The 17983-nt window shown below is 42.6% G+C and overlaps 1 protein-coding gene across 2 annotated transcripts in view; it reads right to left on the bottom strand.

The window, feature by feature from the left end:
* The window catches only part of fars2 (phenylalanyl-tRNA synthetase 2, mitochondrial), a 120722-nt gene that overhangs the window by 5590 nt on the left and 97149 nt on the right, over positions 1-17983 (bottom strand). For both annotated transcript variants that reach the window (XM_083778826.1, XM_083778827.1), the window contains one exon: positions 16031-16203. In XM_083778826.1, coding sequence (XP_083634952.1) covers positions 16031-16203 — 173 coding nt within the window. The remainder of the gene's footprint in view (positions 1-16030; positions 16204-17983) is intronic.

Below are 17983 nucleotides of genomic sequence, written 5' to 3'. Positions count from 1 at the left end.
ATTAATTGTTGATGGAGGATGCCTTGTGATGCTGACAGCTCTAATTCATCACACACGCACGCACACCCATCACATAAAGAAGATTCTTCACGAGACACCTCTCTCTCCTCTCTGAACGTGTCCCTCTGTATGTGTGTGTGTGTGTGTGCGTGCGTGTGCGTGTGTGCCTGCACGTGGGGTGTGTTAATGAGTACATTAAGTCAAATCAGTACAGCAGCTTCCTAACATCCAACCTTCAACATCCTCTTCTCCTTTCCTTTCATCCCCCCCCCGGTCTCTCTCCATCCTTCCCCCCTCCTCTCTATTCCATCCCTCCTCCACTGTCATCATCTCTCCTTACGTCTCTCTGACGACCCCCCCCCCCCCCCCCCCCCCCTCTCTCTCTCTCTCAACAGATGATTGGGTGACAGTAAGGTGAGTGACGCACTGCAGTCACTCCAATGATGATGTCATCATTATGCAATGACAGCCTGGTCGGTCTGTCTGTCTGTCTGTCTGTCTGTCTGTCTGTCCAGACAGACGGTGAAATAATCTGATATTAATGTGTGTGATGTGGCGGACTGGAATGAATAGTATTCATAAACATATACTGTAGATGCGATACAGAGATTGCTTTCTTTCACAAGGCATTACGCCAGTGTACATCCCATGCATGTTCTCGTGTGTGAAGCTGTCATTGAAACGTGGACAGCAAATCTTCAGCCAGTACAGTACATTAATTAACACACTTGGCGCCATTGCCATATAGATGTACGACAATTGGTCTTTTATGGTGTTTATGATCGATCGAGTCGCGATGCTGCTTACATTAGCACTGGTTGGCTAGGTGATGTTGTCAACAGCAATGGAGCGCGACATCTTGGACTGCACGCGCACCAACTCTATCTGTTTCTTTAGATCAGTGTTGATTTTGACGACTAAAACTATGCCGGAAAATGTTCGTCGACTACCTTTTTTCACTGACAAAAACTAAATGGAAACTACATTAAAACTAAGCTATGATGACTAAAACTATGACTAACTATATTGATTTCAATTTCGTCAACAAATAAAACGTCTTATTTAAATTAATTAACCGGGCGGATCATCTCTGTTGCATTGCATGCTGGGAAGGGAACGTCCCACAGTTCCTCTTGCCTCGTTTATGCAAATCTCCTCCACACCGGGGTCTGCGCCATTGGATGCCTGGAGAACATATGGGCTGTGCTCTCTTGTCATTGTACTTGGTGAATAATTTAACTGGCTGTTTAGCTGGTGCTCGTTAAGTGTGTCCTTGGTGCTCGTTTCCTGTCTGCTAATTGCTCGTTAAACTCGTTGAGCTCCACACTTGACCTTTGGAGAGCAAGGATTTAAAAAAATCTGAGCGTTTTCCATTTAAACGGTCAGCGGTTGTTTTTGTATTGCTTCATGACTGTTAGCCCTGCAGGAAATGGAGTTAGTTAGATGACTATAGAGCGTCGCAGTCGCGCCCCCTTTCAGAACGACGAGGCACCAGGAAATAATTCCCCATTCATTTTTCTCATAGGCGTTTCAAAAAGTATTCTCCTAAAGGCATTTAAGCCTTGGACAAAAGCAACAGCCGAGTTGATACATGTGACCAGATTTGACTGAGAGCCTGCCATCGCGCAACCTTTTTTTCCCCCAAAATTCTAAATGAGTTCAAAATGAGTTAATAGCACAGGCAGACTCTTCACATACTAGAGCATGTCTGAAACTAGAAAAGTGTGGTTGCCACAGTCGCTTACATAGGCCCCTCCCACTAATATTGTCAGCCAATTACAATGTCACATTACCCCTGTGATCATGCGTAAGTAAGTCGGAGGGGATATATCCCCTAAAAATCATGTTTTTGCAACAAACTGAGATGTGTCCTTCAGATCTTTAAGTGATTTGGAAATTCTGTAACGCTTGAAAAATTGGTCTTTTGACCATTTGCTACAATTTTCAAATTACTTTTCAAGAGAGTCAAGGAGTCAATAAAAACTCCTTGACTCTCTTGAAAAGTAATTTGAAATTTTCTATAACACTTGAATAATTTGGTATTCTGCAAGGAAATTTTGGTTACGTAACCAACAACAGCCAATTACAGTAGCTACTACAAACGTTATGCAAAGCTCGGCCAATCATAGCGGAAGTTAGGCAGGTCACTCCGGAAGAATAATAATAAAGTGTGACAATAACTATAGTCTGGTACTAATAAGTGTCAGAGCTGAAATCGACATGTAAATATGAAATAAATGGAGGAATGCTTAAACATGTAGCTAGGTGTAATGTTAGAGACCACAGAAGTGAACCTTTCAAGCCTGTTTTCTCAACTCGCTGTTTCTCTGCAAGACATTACTCTATAAGCCATATCTCCAAAACTGGTGGGTCAAACTGAACAACCAATGTCAATTTGAAGCTATGATTCCCTGCTTTCACAAAACGAAAATTCAAAAAAATCCAATGGCAGTCCCTCAGTCAAATTTGGCCAAAAAACCATGACAATAAATACTTTTTTTGAGGCCAAACAAAAATTTTGAAAGTGATTATTGTCATGATGATTTGTAAACTCGGCTGTTGGCTTGTCCGAGGCTTAAATGTCTTTTTTTAAAGGCCTATGGGTAAAATTAATGGGGAATTATTTCCTGGTGCCTCGTCGTTCTGAAAGGGGGCGGGACTGTGACGCTCTATTGTTAACTGTTCATAGTCTATATACAGTAGGGATCCTCTGGGTTACTTGTGTGTGTGTGCGTGTGAGAGAGAGGCGGAGGGGGACCAAATGTAACCAATTTGAACAGCTATCCATGTGAACACTCTGAGAGTTATGGTGAACTTGAAATTAAAATGTTTGAGAACCACCGGTATTGTAATTGTATAGCAGTCCACATACAGTGTGATCAAACCGTTTCCGAAACGGTTGCAAATGTGATGGAACCGATTCCGGTTCCTCAGTGTTCTGGTTCCAAACCGGCACTTTGTGAGAGTCAGGCGAGTAAAAAAACTAAAAAACAAACTCCCATTTTGGATTAGTTCAAAATGGAAGGGGGTGTGCCTCGTACACACTCTCAAATGATTGAAAGTGGATTGAGACCGCATAGGAGAGACAGGAAAGGTGAGGAAAACACCGTAGGAGAGACTGACCGTAGGAAAGCTGAGAGACAATGTAGCAAAGACACAGTAAAGCTGAGAGACAATGTAGCAAAGACACAGTAAAGCTGAGAGACAATGTAGCAAAGACACAGTAAAGCTGAGAGAGAAAGTGTAGGAGAGACAGACATTAGGAAAGCTGATCTACGCTTTTAGCAGTGAACATCTTACCAACTAGTCCTCTGAGACACGCACGCACACGCACACTCACACACAAGCACACACACACGCACACACACACACACACACACACACACACACACACACAATATGGTAGTGGCATTCCCTCCGATCAGTAACAGATTTATCACTCATCGGCTGCTGTGTGTGTGTGTGCGCACACACACTGTGATTGCTTCTGGATTGTAAAGTCCTCACCTCTCTCTGCCAGAACTTATTTGCATAAACTGATGAGAGATGGACCAATCAGAGGTGGCGCTCACATGTTGCCGCCGGCCATTTTGTGTCAACAGTCTGTCCATCATTCTCTCTCTCTGATATATATATATATATATATCACACACACACCGCGCGCACACACACACACACACACACACACACACACACACACACACACACACACACACACACACACACACACACACACACACACACACACACACACACACACACACACACACACACACACACACACACACACACACACACCCACCCACCCACCCACACACACGTGTGCTAAGATCAATATCAATTTAAAGGCAAACAGGAAGACACTTGAGTGCGTGTGTGTGTGTGTGTGTTAATTGCATTAGGATGGTGGGAGACGGGAAGGGGGAGTCATTACCGGGGAAATGGAGGCGGGATCACTTTCAACTAGAGGGAGAGACGAACGGAAGACAGTATAACATAGAGGTGGTGTATAGACAGTATAACATAGTGGTGTATAGACAGTATAACATGGTGTATAGACAGTATAACATAGTGGTGTATAGACAGTATAACATAGTGGTGTATAGACTGTATAACATGGTGTATAGACAGTATAACATAGTGGTGTATAGACTGTATAACATGGTGTATAGACAGTATAACATAGTGGTGTATAGACAGTATAACATAGTGGTGTATAGACTGTATAACATGGTGTATAGACAGTATAACATAGTGGTGTATAGACAGTATAACATAGTGGTGTATAGACTGTATAACATAGTGGTGTATAGACAGTATAACATGGTGTATAGACAGTATAACATAGTGGTGTATAGACTGTATAACATAGTGGTGTATAGACAGTATAACAGTGGTGTATAGACAGTATAACATAGTGGTGTATAGACTGTATAACATGGTGTATAGACAGTATAACATAGTGGTGTATAGACTGTATAACATAGTGGTGTATAGACAGTATAACATAGTGGTGTATAGACTGTATAACATGGTGTATAGACAGTATAACATAGTGGTGTATAGACAGTATAACATAGTGGTGTATAGACAGTATAACATAGTGGTGTATAGACAGTATAACAGTGGTGTATAGACAGTATAACAGTGGTGTATAGACAGTATAACAGTGGTGTATAGACAGTATAACAGTGGTGTATAGACAGTATAACAGTGGTGTATAGACAGTATAACATAGTGCCGATGGTGTATAGACAGTATAACATAGTGCCGATGGTGTATAGACAGTATAACATAGTGTCGATGGTGTATAGACAGTATAACATAGTGCCGATGGTGTATAGACAGTATAACATAGTGTCGATGGTGTATAGACAGTGTAACATAGTGCCGATGGTGTATAGACAGTATAACATAGTGTCGATGGTGTATAGACAGTATAACATAGTGTCGATGGTGTATAGACAGTATAACATAGTGTCGATGGTGTATAGACAGTATAACATAGTGCCGATGGTGTATAGACAGTGTAACATAGTGTCGATGGTGTATAGACAGTATAACATAGTGTCGATGGTGTATAGACAGTGTAACATAGTGCCGATGGTGTATAGACAGTATAACATAGTGTCGATGGTGTATAGACAGTGTAACATAGTGCCGATGGTGTATAGACAGTATAACATAGTGTCGATGGTGTATAGTCAGTGTAACATAGTGTCGATGGTGTATAGACAGTATAACATAGTGTCGATGGTGTATAGACAGTATAACATAGTGCCGATGGTGTATAGACAGTATAACATAGTGTCGATGGTGTATAGACAGTATAACATAGTGCCGATGGTGTATAGACAGTATAACATAGTGTTGATGGTGTATAGACAGTATAACATAGTGTTGATGGTGTATAGACAGTGTAACATAGTGCCGATGGTGTATAGACAGTATAACATAGTGTCGATGGTGTATAGACAGTGTAACATAGTGTCGATGGTGTATAGACAGTGAAACATAGGGTCGATGGTGTATAGACAGTATACAAGTAAGACGCGCAAACGCGGGAAGCGAACGCAGCTCGTGTTGTTGCAATAACAACAATTAGAATAAATTACGTACTTTTTTTTTCTTTTTAGTTAGTAATTTTTTAAAGTTTTCTACTGTGTGTGTGTGTGTATGTGGGTGTGTGTGTGTGTGTGTGAGTGTGTGTGCTACAGCTGCGCCCTCTGGTGGCGGGCGGGTGGTGTCACAGCGGGACAGACAGACACACAGACAGACACACAGACATGATCTGCAGGGTCTCATAGTTAGTGCTCATTGTGTTCGCAAACATCAGACTAATCCAAATCACAGTGATTTACGGGAAAAGCGCTTTATGTGATAATAAACTATCAACCTGTCGTGAGCTTGTAGATCTGCTATTTTCACCACTATTGTGAGACACGTATTATGAAGTAAGGATACAAGGTTTCTCCCCGACAGCAACAATTATTAGCATACAGTATTTTTCTATAGTTTTGTTACACACACAGTCACACACCTTCTGTCCCATCCTGGTGAATCATACAGTCAGCATCTTTGCCAGGGTCACATAAGGTGACAGAGAGAAAGTCTGTGTGTGCGACTGTGTGTGCAGTGTGTGTGTGCGTGCGTGATGAAGCAAAACAAAATGTACCATGACACCTGACTCATCGCTCTGACTAGCATTCACACATTTTGCTAAGAAAATAAATACACAGAATGCATGAGCTTTATTGTGTTTTGCCATCATATGAACAATGGGATCTAAATTCAGAATTGGCATAGTGTTCCCTTAACACCTACCATCAGCTCTCAGTACTTACAACACCTACCATCAACTCTCAGTACTTACTACACCTACCATCAGCTCTCAGTACTTACAACACCTACCATCAGCTATCAGTACTTACAACACCTACCATCAGCTCCCAGTACTTACAACACCTACCATCAGCTCCCAGTACTTACAACACCTACCATCAGCTCCCAGTACTTACAACACCTACCATCAGCTATCAGTACATACAACACCTACCATCAACTATCAGTACTTACAACACCTACCATCAGCTATCAGTACATACAACACCTACCATCAACTATCAGTACTTACAACACCTACCATCAGCTATCAGTACTTACAACACCTACCATCAGCTATCAGTACTTACAACACCTACCATCAGCTCCCAGTACTTACAACACCTACCATCAGCTATCAGTACTTACACCTACCATCAACTCTCAGTACTTACAACACCTACCATCAACTCCCAGTACTTACAACACGTACCATCAACTCCCAGTACTTACAACACCTACCATCAGCTCTCAGTACTTACAACACCTACCATCAACTCTCAGTACTTACAACACCTACCATCAGCTATCAGTACTTACAACACCTACCATCAACTCTCAGTACTTACAACACCTACCATCAACTCCCAGTACTTACAACACCTACCATCAACTCTCAGTACTTACAACACCTACCATCAACTCTCAGTACTTACAACACCTACCATCAGCTATCAGTACTTACAACACCTACCATCAACTCTCAGTACTTACAACACCTACCATCAGCTATCAGTACTTACAACACCTACCATCAACTCTCAGTACTTACAACACCTACCATCAACTCTCAGTACTTACAACACCTACCATCAGCTATCAGTACTTACAACACCTACCATCAACTCTCAGTACTTACAACACCTACCATCAGCTCCCAGTACTTACAACACCTACCATCAGCTATCAGTACTTACAACACCTACCATCAACTCTCAGTACTTACAACACCTACCATCAGCTATCAGTACTTACAACACATACCATCAACTCTCAGTACTTACAACACCTACCATCAGCTCCCAGTACTTACAACACCTACCATCAACTCTCAGTACTTACAACACCTACCATCAGATCTCAGTACTTACAACACCTACCATCAGATCTCAGTACTTACAACACCTACCATGAGCTATCAGTACATACAACACCTACCATCAGCTCCCAGTACTTACAACACCTACCATCAGCTATCAGTACTTACAACACCTACCATCAACTCTCAGTACTTACAACACCTGCCATCAGCTCTCAGTACTTACACCTACCATCAACTCTCAGTACTTACAACACCTACCATCAGCTCCCAGTACTTACAACACCTACCATCAGCTATCAGTACTTACAACACCTACCATCAACTCCCAGTACTTACAACACCTACCATCAGCTCCCAGTACTTACAACACCTACCATCAGCTATCAGTACTTACAACACCTACCATCAACTCTCAGTACTTACAACACCTACCATCAGCTCCCAGTACTTACAACACCTACCATCAGCTCCTAGTACTTAGAACACGTATCACGTCGTAGAGCATTCATTCACGCAACACAACAAGCGGAAATATGAAGATAAGAGGTTTCTGCCCAACAGCAGCGATATATTGGCCAGACCTGGTGTGACCATAACTCAGACCGATGCGTTCAACACCAAGGTGGAACAATAAGCACATTAAGGTCTGCTAGCCTCCGCACATCTGGACTTATTGCTTCATATTGTCTTCCGTTTATTCGATTGTCTCACTTTTCTGTTTTACTCTGGGATTCACTCACGTGCACACAAACACACAGAGCAAATTATTGCTCTATTGTTCGAGAAATCGTCTCTGTCTCTCTCTGTGTGCGTACTTGCGTGTCTCTGTGTGTTAAGACACAGAACAGTGTAGGTTGCAAAACAACACTACTCTGACGAATTAAATAAATTCATCAGCCCTGGGCTGTGTGTCCACAGTTCCCCGGATTTCCCTCGTGTGATTCTATGTGATGAGTTTTGTACCGCGTAAATGCATTTCGTATATGTGCGTTTGTATGTATGTGTGCGGGAGCGAAGTGAAGTGTGAACTGAAGTGAACGTGTGATGTGCATGTGTGCGTGTGTGTGTGTGTATACAGTACTTGTATTGTGAGGGCCAAATGTTCTCAGAAGTATAGTAGAATTGGAGAAATATTGTTTTATCGTTAAACCTTTTTACTTTTATTTTACTCTAACCATTACGGAAATATTCAGGTTAGGTTAAGGTTAGACATTAAGAGATCAGGTTCAGGGGTTAGAGTTGGCGTTATGCCTGATATATACTTCATTACATGCTAGTGTCGTAGACTGAAAATAGTCAATATCTTTGCATTCAGGCTTAAGGCTAAAAGCAATGAAAAATTGTATACATAAAAACAGGCGACCTTAAAATGTTTTGACGTCCTCAAAAGTATAGTAATAACGTGTGTGTGCGTGTGTGTGCAACCCAATTACCCAAAGGCCCTCGGGTCATTGGCAGGCAGAGGCTGGTTGCTATGAATTTATCCCGCTGTTGAAATGCCCTCCATCCAACAAACACTCATAAAACATTACTGCTGACACACACACACACACACACACACACACACACACACACACACACACACACACACACACACACACACACACACACACACACACACACACACACACACACACACACACACACACACACACACACACACACACACACCTGTTCGGGGACAAATTACTATTATGCTAACACTACGGGCTAACCCCAAAGTATGAAAACACACTGAATTGCAATATGGAGGGAATTTACAACACACTAGAGCAGGCTGCTATGCGGCTAGGGTGGCCACCTGCAAGACCTCAGAAAGGAGGACACTTTTGCGGGGCCCGCTCCCCCGACCCCCCCCCCTCCAAGATTCGCTCCCCCCCCGCTCCCAGATATAATTATTATTACTACTACTATTGCACCTGATTTTCACCACCATCATCTCCAGCATTATGTCCACAGAGAACATATATTTGCTAATTAAATGAACCTTTTTAAATTATAGGGTACCACAAAGGCCATTCATTTTATAATCAATTTATTTTATTTCATGTTTAGATATGTTTTATGTTTAATCTCTTTCTTGTTTTTTTTTATAGTCTTATGGTCATCGTTGTGGGACATAGTATGATGCGAGTAGCCTATATGTTCACAGTGCTTTAGCCTCCCTTTCTTTATGATGTCGAGTTCCTTGCTCCATTGCTCATTAAATGTAGTTTTTCATTTCGGCATATTTGGTTTATTTATCTCTGCATTAACTATCCTAAAGTGATTGTGAGAGCACACATTCCACAACAAACAAACCGACCGTCCCACTGGCAGTGTTGCCAGGTTTTGGAAGAGAACCAAGCAACCATGTCTATGAAAACAAGCCCAAAAGAAGCCTGACTAGGCTTAGTAGGCTATTTTATAAAACAAGCCCAAAGTCGCTTATAATTAAGCGGACATGGCAACACTCCGAACGTCTCCTCTCTCTTGACAGAGGGAGTGTGGCCGGCTCGCTGCGGAGCTGAGCAGCGCTGCAGAGATTTTAATACCCAGACGACGTAAATGACAGTTATGACACAAGCACTGTATATCACAAAAAAAAAAAACTGACAATTATGTGTCCGGCCGGAGGTTGAGGTGGGAGGAGGACAGGTGGGTCTAAAACCGGACTGTCCGGCCTAAAACCGGACTGTCCGGCGTGAAACCGGACGTCTGGCCACCCTATATGCGGCCCTCTATGTCGCACCACCGATCCAAGTCATAGTGTAGGGGCTTTAACAGAGAACCCTTTTGTGCCCATATATGGAGATCTCTGTATCTGGCTGTATACCTGTGTCCCATCTAAAGAGAGCCCTGATGTCATTAGTATATGTCCATGCCCCGTATATTGGCATGCCCATATACTGTATGGGCATTTTGGTTGGATCAGCGGTTCTGGACAACTGGATATACATATACCGAATACCGATATGTGGACATATATCGGTCGGATCGACCGTTCTGGACAACCGCAAATTTGAAGATTTGAACGACTTAGCGGCAGCCACTGCACTCTCCCTCGAGTCCTTCCCTATGCGCTCCCCCAAGTTTGAAGTCGGTCGGTCCCATATACTGTATGCCCATGACCACACGACCATTATATGGTTCATGGTTACCTGTGTGTCTGAGTCAGAGTAGCCTCTGAAACCCAGACGTCTTTAGAGTCAGAGTGACATGGCCACAGTCCTGCCTATATATGGGCATATCAGGTTTGTTTATGGTTATATCCGACAGTCTGAGTCAGTGTGATGAGTCTGTCAGGTCCGCCCACCCTCCCATTAGCCGATTTGAATAGGATGAGGAGAGGAGAGGAGAGGAGAGGAGGGGAGGGGAGGGTGACATTTTGAAAAGTCAACACGACAAAGCGGGAGGGATCTTGACATTTAGGAAAAGCCAGGATGAAGTAAGAGAGGTTGAGACAGACAACACTGTCACACACACAGACAGACCGGACGGACAGACGGACGGACAGCTGCACGGACGCACGCACACATGCACACACGCAGGCCTGCTGTTGGGCAAAAACCACGTATCTCCATGTTTCCATTTTGTTCTCGTAACTTAATAATAATAATGCCCTACAAAAGTTGTGCAAATAGTAGACCACATAGTAGTAGACCACACGACTCATCGTGACACATTGTGAGCTTGTAGATCGTCTATTTCCAGTATTTGAACCTATGATTTGAAAATGTAAAAAAAGGACATCAGCATGACGGCAATGATATTCATAATGTAAAGCGTTGTGAACGTTGTGAGCGTTGCCAGATATCATTAAAACTAAAATGTGTGTGTGAACATGTGTTTTTTTATTCCCCATGTCTTTATTAGCCATGTCTGAGGGAGTGAGAAAAGGCTGATGAACATAATTAGCCGTTCGCTAAGTCCTGGTCAAGCTTTCAATGCTGGTCAAAATGGTTAATAAATGGTTAATAAAATGGTCAATAAATATATTGTGGACCTCAGAAAGAGGGTTTGTTTTCTTAACAACACGTTAAACAACATGTGACAGGTCTTTATTTGTATAAAACCAAAACTATTTTGGAAAATATCTGATCTACAAGCTCACAATGACGCATTGTGAGCTTGTAGATCTGCTATTCTCAAGTAGCTGCTGATGTATAGTCTTAATATATAAATATTAAGTATTATAGTAGCTCATTTGTGGAGTGGCTTCTTTTCATAGACCTGATTTCTCTCATACGACTGATTTTGACACTGTGGACCACGGCTCCTTTTGGAAGATCCTCACCATCCTTGGAGCCCCAAGAAAGATTACCAATCTCTTTCAAAACCTCGACAGTGATGCCGAAAGTTGTGTGCATGTCGAGGGCAATAACTCTATACCTGCAGGTTCTCAATTAACAGCGGAGTGAGACATGGATGCATATTGCATAGCTGGCACCAGGCCTATTTAACTGCATCATCGACCGTCTGATGGAATTGATCTGTGCACGTGTTTCCAGGGTTAAACCTGGTTAGCCCTGGAAACAAGTTACCCCATCACAGATCTGGAATATGCAGATGACACCACACTATCCAGTTAGTCAGTTAAAAGAAGCTACAGTAGATGAAGATCTACCAAGAGGAAGCCACCATACTGGGTCTAAACTAAAGGTCAGCTGGGCCAAAATAAAACTGATGCACCCCAGTGGAGAGGAAATTGAGTTTGTGACCTATTTTACCAAGCTTGCGTCCATCATCACTATGTCACCATGGGAATATATCACCAGAAATAAATTGGAGACGTGCATTGGCAGCCAGCGCCATGAAAACACTATGGAAGCCGCTGTGGAGACACCAGTCCATATCAAGAGAGACCAAATTAAGCATTTCAACACCTCAGTGCTCTCCATCCTTCTCTACGGACCGGAATATTGGCCCCTCAACAATACCCAGGCTGACAGAATTGATGGCTTTGACGCTAATTCACTGTGCTCAATAGAAGGGATAAAATGGCAACATAGGGTCTCCAACATCACACTTGCTGGCGTCACCAGAGACTTACACCAAATGGGCTCGTCGCTGGCTGCCGAGCCCCTAGCACTGGACCGACCCAAATGGACAAGATTGGTGAAGCTGATTGGAAAATGGTTGAAGTGGTCCTTTAGCTGTAAAAAATGTTTCCCTATCATTGAAATATATCGTTAACATTAAAAAGCTTTTTAATAATATTTACAGATTTTGTTTTACTATCATTATTAAAAGAAAATGGTTTTACTATTATTTTAGGAAAAATATAGAAGACCTACAAGCTAAGGTGTCGCGCTATGAGATCTGCTATATATTTCAGGGTCAACATATGTATGATGAATGTATTTTGTTGACAATTAAATATATATTCTACAGTGTGGGAGAGACATATAGTATGTAAGCTGAGAGGGATACAGTGTAGGAGAGACAGACAGAGGGGTGGGGGGTGTTTCAGTAATTCTCTCACTCAATTTAGTTAAATTCACTTCTTTTTGACACAAATGTTTCCAAATTATCTCGCTGTCTCTCTCCTTCTCACCATGTGTCTCCATCTTCACACACCATCCCCATCTCTCCCTCTCTCACTCACTCTCTATGTCCCTCTCGTTCTTTCTAATAAAAGTGAGGGCCAGTAAACAAGTGGAGGGCGTAACCACACTCATCCTTCCACCAGCGATGAGTCAGCAGGTCTGGGGGAGAGTGGGGGAGAGCGAGAGAGAGAGAGAGAGAGAGAGAGAGAGAGAGAGAGAGAGAGTTTAAACATGCTGTTTGAAGCGGTGGGGAGATGAAGGGATGGGCTAGTGATAATAAATGAGATAGGGAGAAAGTTTAACATGAGTTATTATGGCAGAAAGGGAGGAGCAGAATAGAGGAGTGGAACAGGGGAAGAGAGAGAGAGAGAGAGAGAGAGAGAGAGAGAGAGAGAATTAAAGAGTTTTTAACAAGGTGGGGGGAGGAGGGATTCTGACCAGAGATGAAAACTCGGATTATTATTTTTGACTGTGTCTGTGACTTCGTCTGTGTGTATCCCATAGCATAAAAAGTCAGGATAAAAAGTGAGAACAGAAAAATGAGGACGCCAAAAGTGAAGACAGCTTTCTCTGTCAGTGGCCCAACATCTTGGAATGAACTCCAAAACTCTTTCAAACTGAGCTCCCTGCCATCATTCAGTTCAAAGGAATGCAAAGGAATGCAACATTTTTCACCATGATTGCTCCTGCTACAATCGATTTATTTTATTGACTGGTTGTTCTGAATAAAGTTCCTTTGTAATTTACCCTGATTTATACTGTATTGAAGTTGGATGTATTTGACTGTATTTTGTGTATAGTAATTTGTAACCTCGGCTACATTGAAAATGATCGAGGGCTTGCCCTCAACTGTACTTCCAAGTATAAAAAAGGTGATAGTGATGGGTGACGATACGGCCGTGCACAATTCTGCAACGATGCAGCAACAGACATAATCGATTATAGTACTCAGTTACAAGTCAAAAGGCCTGTGTAATGCTACATGAGTGAACGCATTGGCATCAAAATATACCTGCAGTACCAAAGTAGACTCAAGTATTTTTTCCAAATGTTGTCAACTTCATTTGGAAATAGCCGATGTAAGTAAAATAAAAGTAATAAAAAGGGAGAGAGAGATAGAGAGAGAGAGATAGAGAGAGAGAGTTTCTGTTGTTTAAGCAGGTAAACTGCGCTGCAGGCAAAAACAGAGAAACTTGGCTTCATACATCAGTTTATCAAAGTACATGCAGATATAATATGTTGAGTAATGAGCATAAAGATGCCAGATTTTGCTGTGTTGAGATTTTAACTTGGATGTGGAGTTGTGGACAGCGACTACAGAAAATTAGGAGAACAGCTCCAATTCCATATGACAACAAACAGCAATGCAATTTTCTGCACGCATCCCTCGCTGGAAATGAAGCCAATTAGGAAGTAATGGACACACTAAGGAGGTGTTGCTATGTTCCCTCCCATTGGTTGCAGAAGAACATTCATTTCATCACAGACACTGGGTATTTAACCAAACTTTACACAAACTTGACACCTGTAGCCCACAAAGGGGGGCTATAGGTGTCACGGATAGCAAGCTGGTGAGGTGAACACAAATGCAGAGACTAAAAAAGAGAGACAGGTTAAAAAAGTCTTTATTCAAACCACGGTGGAAGTAGGGGTTGGTCGTGTGGAAGTGAGCAGGCATGCAGGGCAGAGGCCTGGCAGTAGACAGACAGTGGAACAGATGAGCGGGTGATGGATAAAGATAAGGATGTGCTAAAGTGCAGGTGTGGGACGTCCTCTGTATGTATATCCATCTTTCCTTAGCAAAGAAAGAGGGTCAGATTGTTGGAGGTTCAACGTGGACGAAGGGCTTGTCTGATGGAGGATGTAGACAGAGATTAATCCGATTGCCCAGGGAACCCCCATCTGCTTCGCGGATCGGCCAAGCTTTGCATGACATTTGTAGCTATACTGTACCAATAGAAGAGGTAACACTCGCAAGATTCCATTCTCTTTCATCCCTTTATAATATTAATCAGCCTTGTCCCCCATGACCCTGTGTTACGCTATACGGTACATCTGAAAGGAGGGCCATATCAAATGGTTTCAGATCTGAGCAAAGTCTCCTGAGGAGGCGCGTCTCTGAAGCCTGTCCTGGACAGGGTTTTCGGACGTAAAAACAAATCCATAGAGGTACCACACTGGACAGCGGGTACAATGGGTACTATAACAAGCTCACAACGCTTGCCAGTTGCCAACTTCTTTTGTGTTTAGCGGTATTAGAAAAGCTGAATAGAGAGAGAAAGAGACCTTGATAATGACGTGTGTATGTGTGTGTGTCACCAGTGACAGCAATAACGGATGTCTACTACACTCCCTCTCTCTCCCAATCTGGCCCATTACTTCTTAATGCCAAAATACAGTGTATGACTTAAATATAGATAGGCAGGTGTGTGTGTGTGTGTGTGTGTGTGTCAACAGGAGTGAAAGTTACAATGAGTAATCTCACTCACAAACGCACACACTCACCTCTCACTTAAAAAATGGATGTTAAGAGCAGGCACCACAGGACTGGAGAGGTGACTGCCAAGGACAGAGCTCTCTGTGTGTGTGTGTGTGTGTGTGTGTGTGCGCGTGTGTGCGTGCGTCTGTAGCAAAGAGGGCAAAACGTAACACTTCAGGGGTTTGACAGAGCGATAGAGGAGAGAGAGGAGAGTGGACAGTGAAGGGAAGAGAGAAATCTTCTGCCTTCAAAACTGCCTTCAAACATGTAATGTTGTTGTTAGTAGGAATAAACACGTATGCATCCGGGATGAGGCGGACTAACATCTGAGTTCCTGATTTACACACACAACTTTATTTCTTCTTACCAAATCGGTTGTCAGATTGGGAAGAGAGATGCATTAGAGGGAGTCCCCAGACAGGCACAGTGAGAGACACAGACAGAGAGAGAGAGAGAGAAAGAGAGAGAGAGAGAGAGAGAGAGAGAGAGAGAGAGACAGAACTAGCTGATCTATAAAATAGCCAAGCTACTGTAGATCTACTATTGTTATGTTGTGCGAGTCTGCTTGCGTGTGTGTGCATGTGCGCGCGTGCGTGTTACCGGGGGTGTGTGAAGTCGTCCACCAGTGTGACTCTCTCCACCAGGTCCCCGCCCACCGTTCTGACCAGCTCGTAGAAGTCATTCTGACTGAAGCTCGCTCGCCCGTCCTCGCTCTCCTCCGCCGGCAGCCAGAAGGAAATGTCGTTTTGTAGTATAGGGTATTTACTAAGAGGCTGCACACACACACACACACACACACACACACACACACACACACACGAGGTAGGTTGGTTCATTATGGCGATACGATTCAATGATTTTAAATCGATACAGTAACTATTTAGCAAATACATGAAATATGTGTGAAACTTAGGATAGTGCAGGTTTAGTACAGTAAATACAGTGATTCTCTCTAGTCACCATAAATACTAATTATACTTAAAGGCGCAGTGAAACGGAAATGGTGAACAACATGAAAATGGTGTTTCCACATGAAACACCGGTCTGAAGTTTCTGAACCAATCAGAGCGTCGCATCCCTTCAGGCGATGGGACGGTAGCTAGGGACGTTAGCTATGCTATGAGCAACAGCGTGGTATGTGTTTGTTTATAAATCAGATGGTCGGCCAGCTGTACCAGTTTACTGTTATGTGGATTATTTCTACCCTATAATATTTTCGGATACATATTTTAGCGTGATGATTAAGTTGAAAACGAGTAATACACTGTCTGGATGTTATATTGAATGGTAATAAAAACTGAGGATTTCTGTAATCAGTAGCAGCTGTGCTGGATGGACGCGCAAATATGGGAAATGAAACGGGTGAGCTTCATTGTTATTGGCTTTTATCGATGTGTATCTCTACACGTCATCACGCAGCACGTTTTCGTTTTAATAAATAAATAATACAATCGTTTTTATGGACCTTTGATATAAAAACACACAGAAATGAGAATTTTCACATTTTTTTGGCATCCATTGTTAGGTATGTCCATATAATGACCACGGATATGGTCTAAAAGTGTGAAAAACGTCTTTTTCATGTCACTGCACCTTTAAACAAATAACAAATAATCAAAAGGACCGTGGTCCGTAACAACTTGTTTTAAACATTATGTTATAATTTAGCTATTGAAAAATAGCAGATCTACATACATACTTGTAGGCCTGCTATTTTAGAAAAATCGTTAAAATGTGGCGCAAATCTTTGAATATATATTCTCAAAGTGAATGTTTTTAACTCGGGTCTAAATGGGTTAAAATCAACTGCGGGAGGAGTAGAAAGCATAGAGCGAAGGCTCTACTGGATGTCCTCCCGGTGGGGACTCCTCACTGGCAGTAGGATACTAACAGCATTGGCAACACAGAAATGTGTGTTTGGAGAGAAATGGGTTAAAAAAACAGAACAAAGAAAACCAGAAGAACACTGTCTATGATGTGTCTTCTCAGACATATTCCACTGCAAAATATGAGAGAAAATAGCTCCCACACACTGTCTTCACTCATGACCTTCATCATCAGGCATCTGAACCAGACCTCTTTTCTCTCATTATTCGCATTAGTTTTCCGGCTCCGACGCGCCCGTCCTTGTAGGTGCGAACAAGGACGTTTCTCTACCACTGCAAATGAAACAGGCTCCGTTCATTATTTACATCGGCGCGTTAAAGCTGCTGCATCCGCACGCATTTGAGCACTTGAGATGAAATGACGTGAGGCGCCGCGACAGTCTGAGTGTGTGCATGTTTAAGATAATCTTATAGGATTATCACAATCCTATTTTCAACAGACATCAGAAAAATGACCAACAACTGTTTACTATACATACTGTAATATGTTTTATTGCTATTAGTCGGGGGCCCCGGGGATTTTTTGGTTCAGATTCTCGCAAATTCGCCAAATTTGGCACAGATGTTGTCCATACCGTACTTAATCATTTTAAGATGGGTGCCAAGATTGGCGCCCCATGGTACTGCCATATTGCGCAATCCAATATGGCTGCCACCCGAAAAAAAA

This window comes from Protomyctophum parallelum (genome assembly GCF_964188405.1).
Source record: "Protomyctophum parallelum genome assembly, chromosome: 12".
NCBI classification, from domain to species: Eukaryota; Metazoa; Chordata; class Actinopteri; order Myctophiformes; family Myctophidae; genus Protomyctophum; species Protomyctophum parallelum.
The sequence above is the reverse complement of the archived record's forward strand: the minus strand, read 5'-3'. Positions and strand labels throughout refer to the sequence as shown.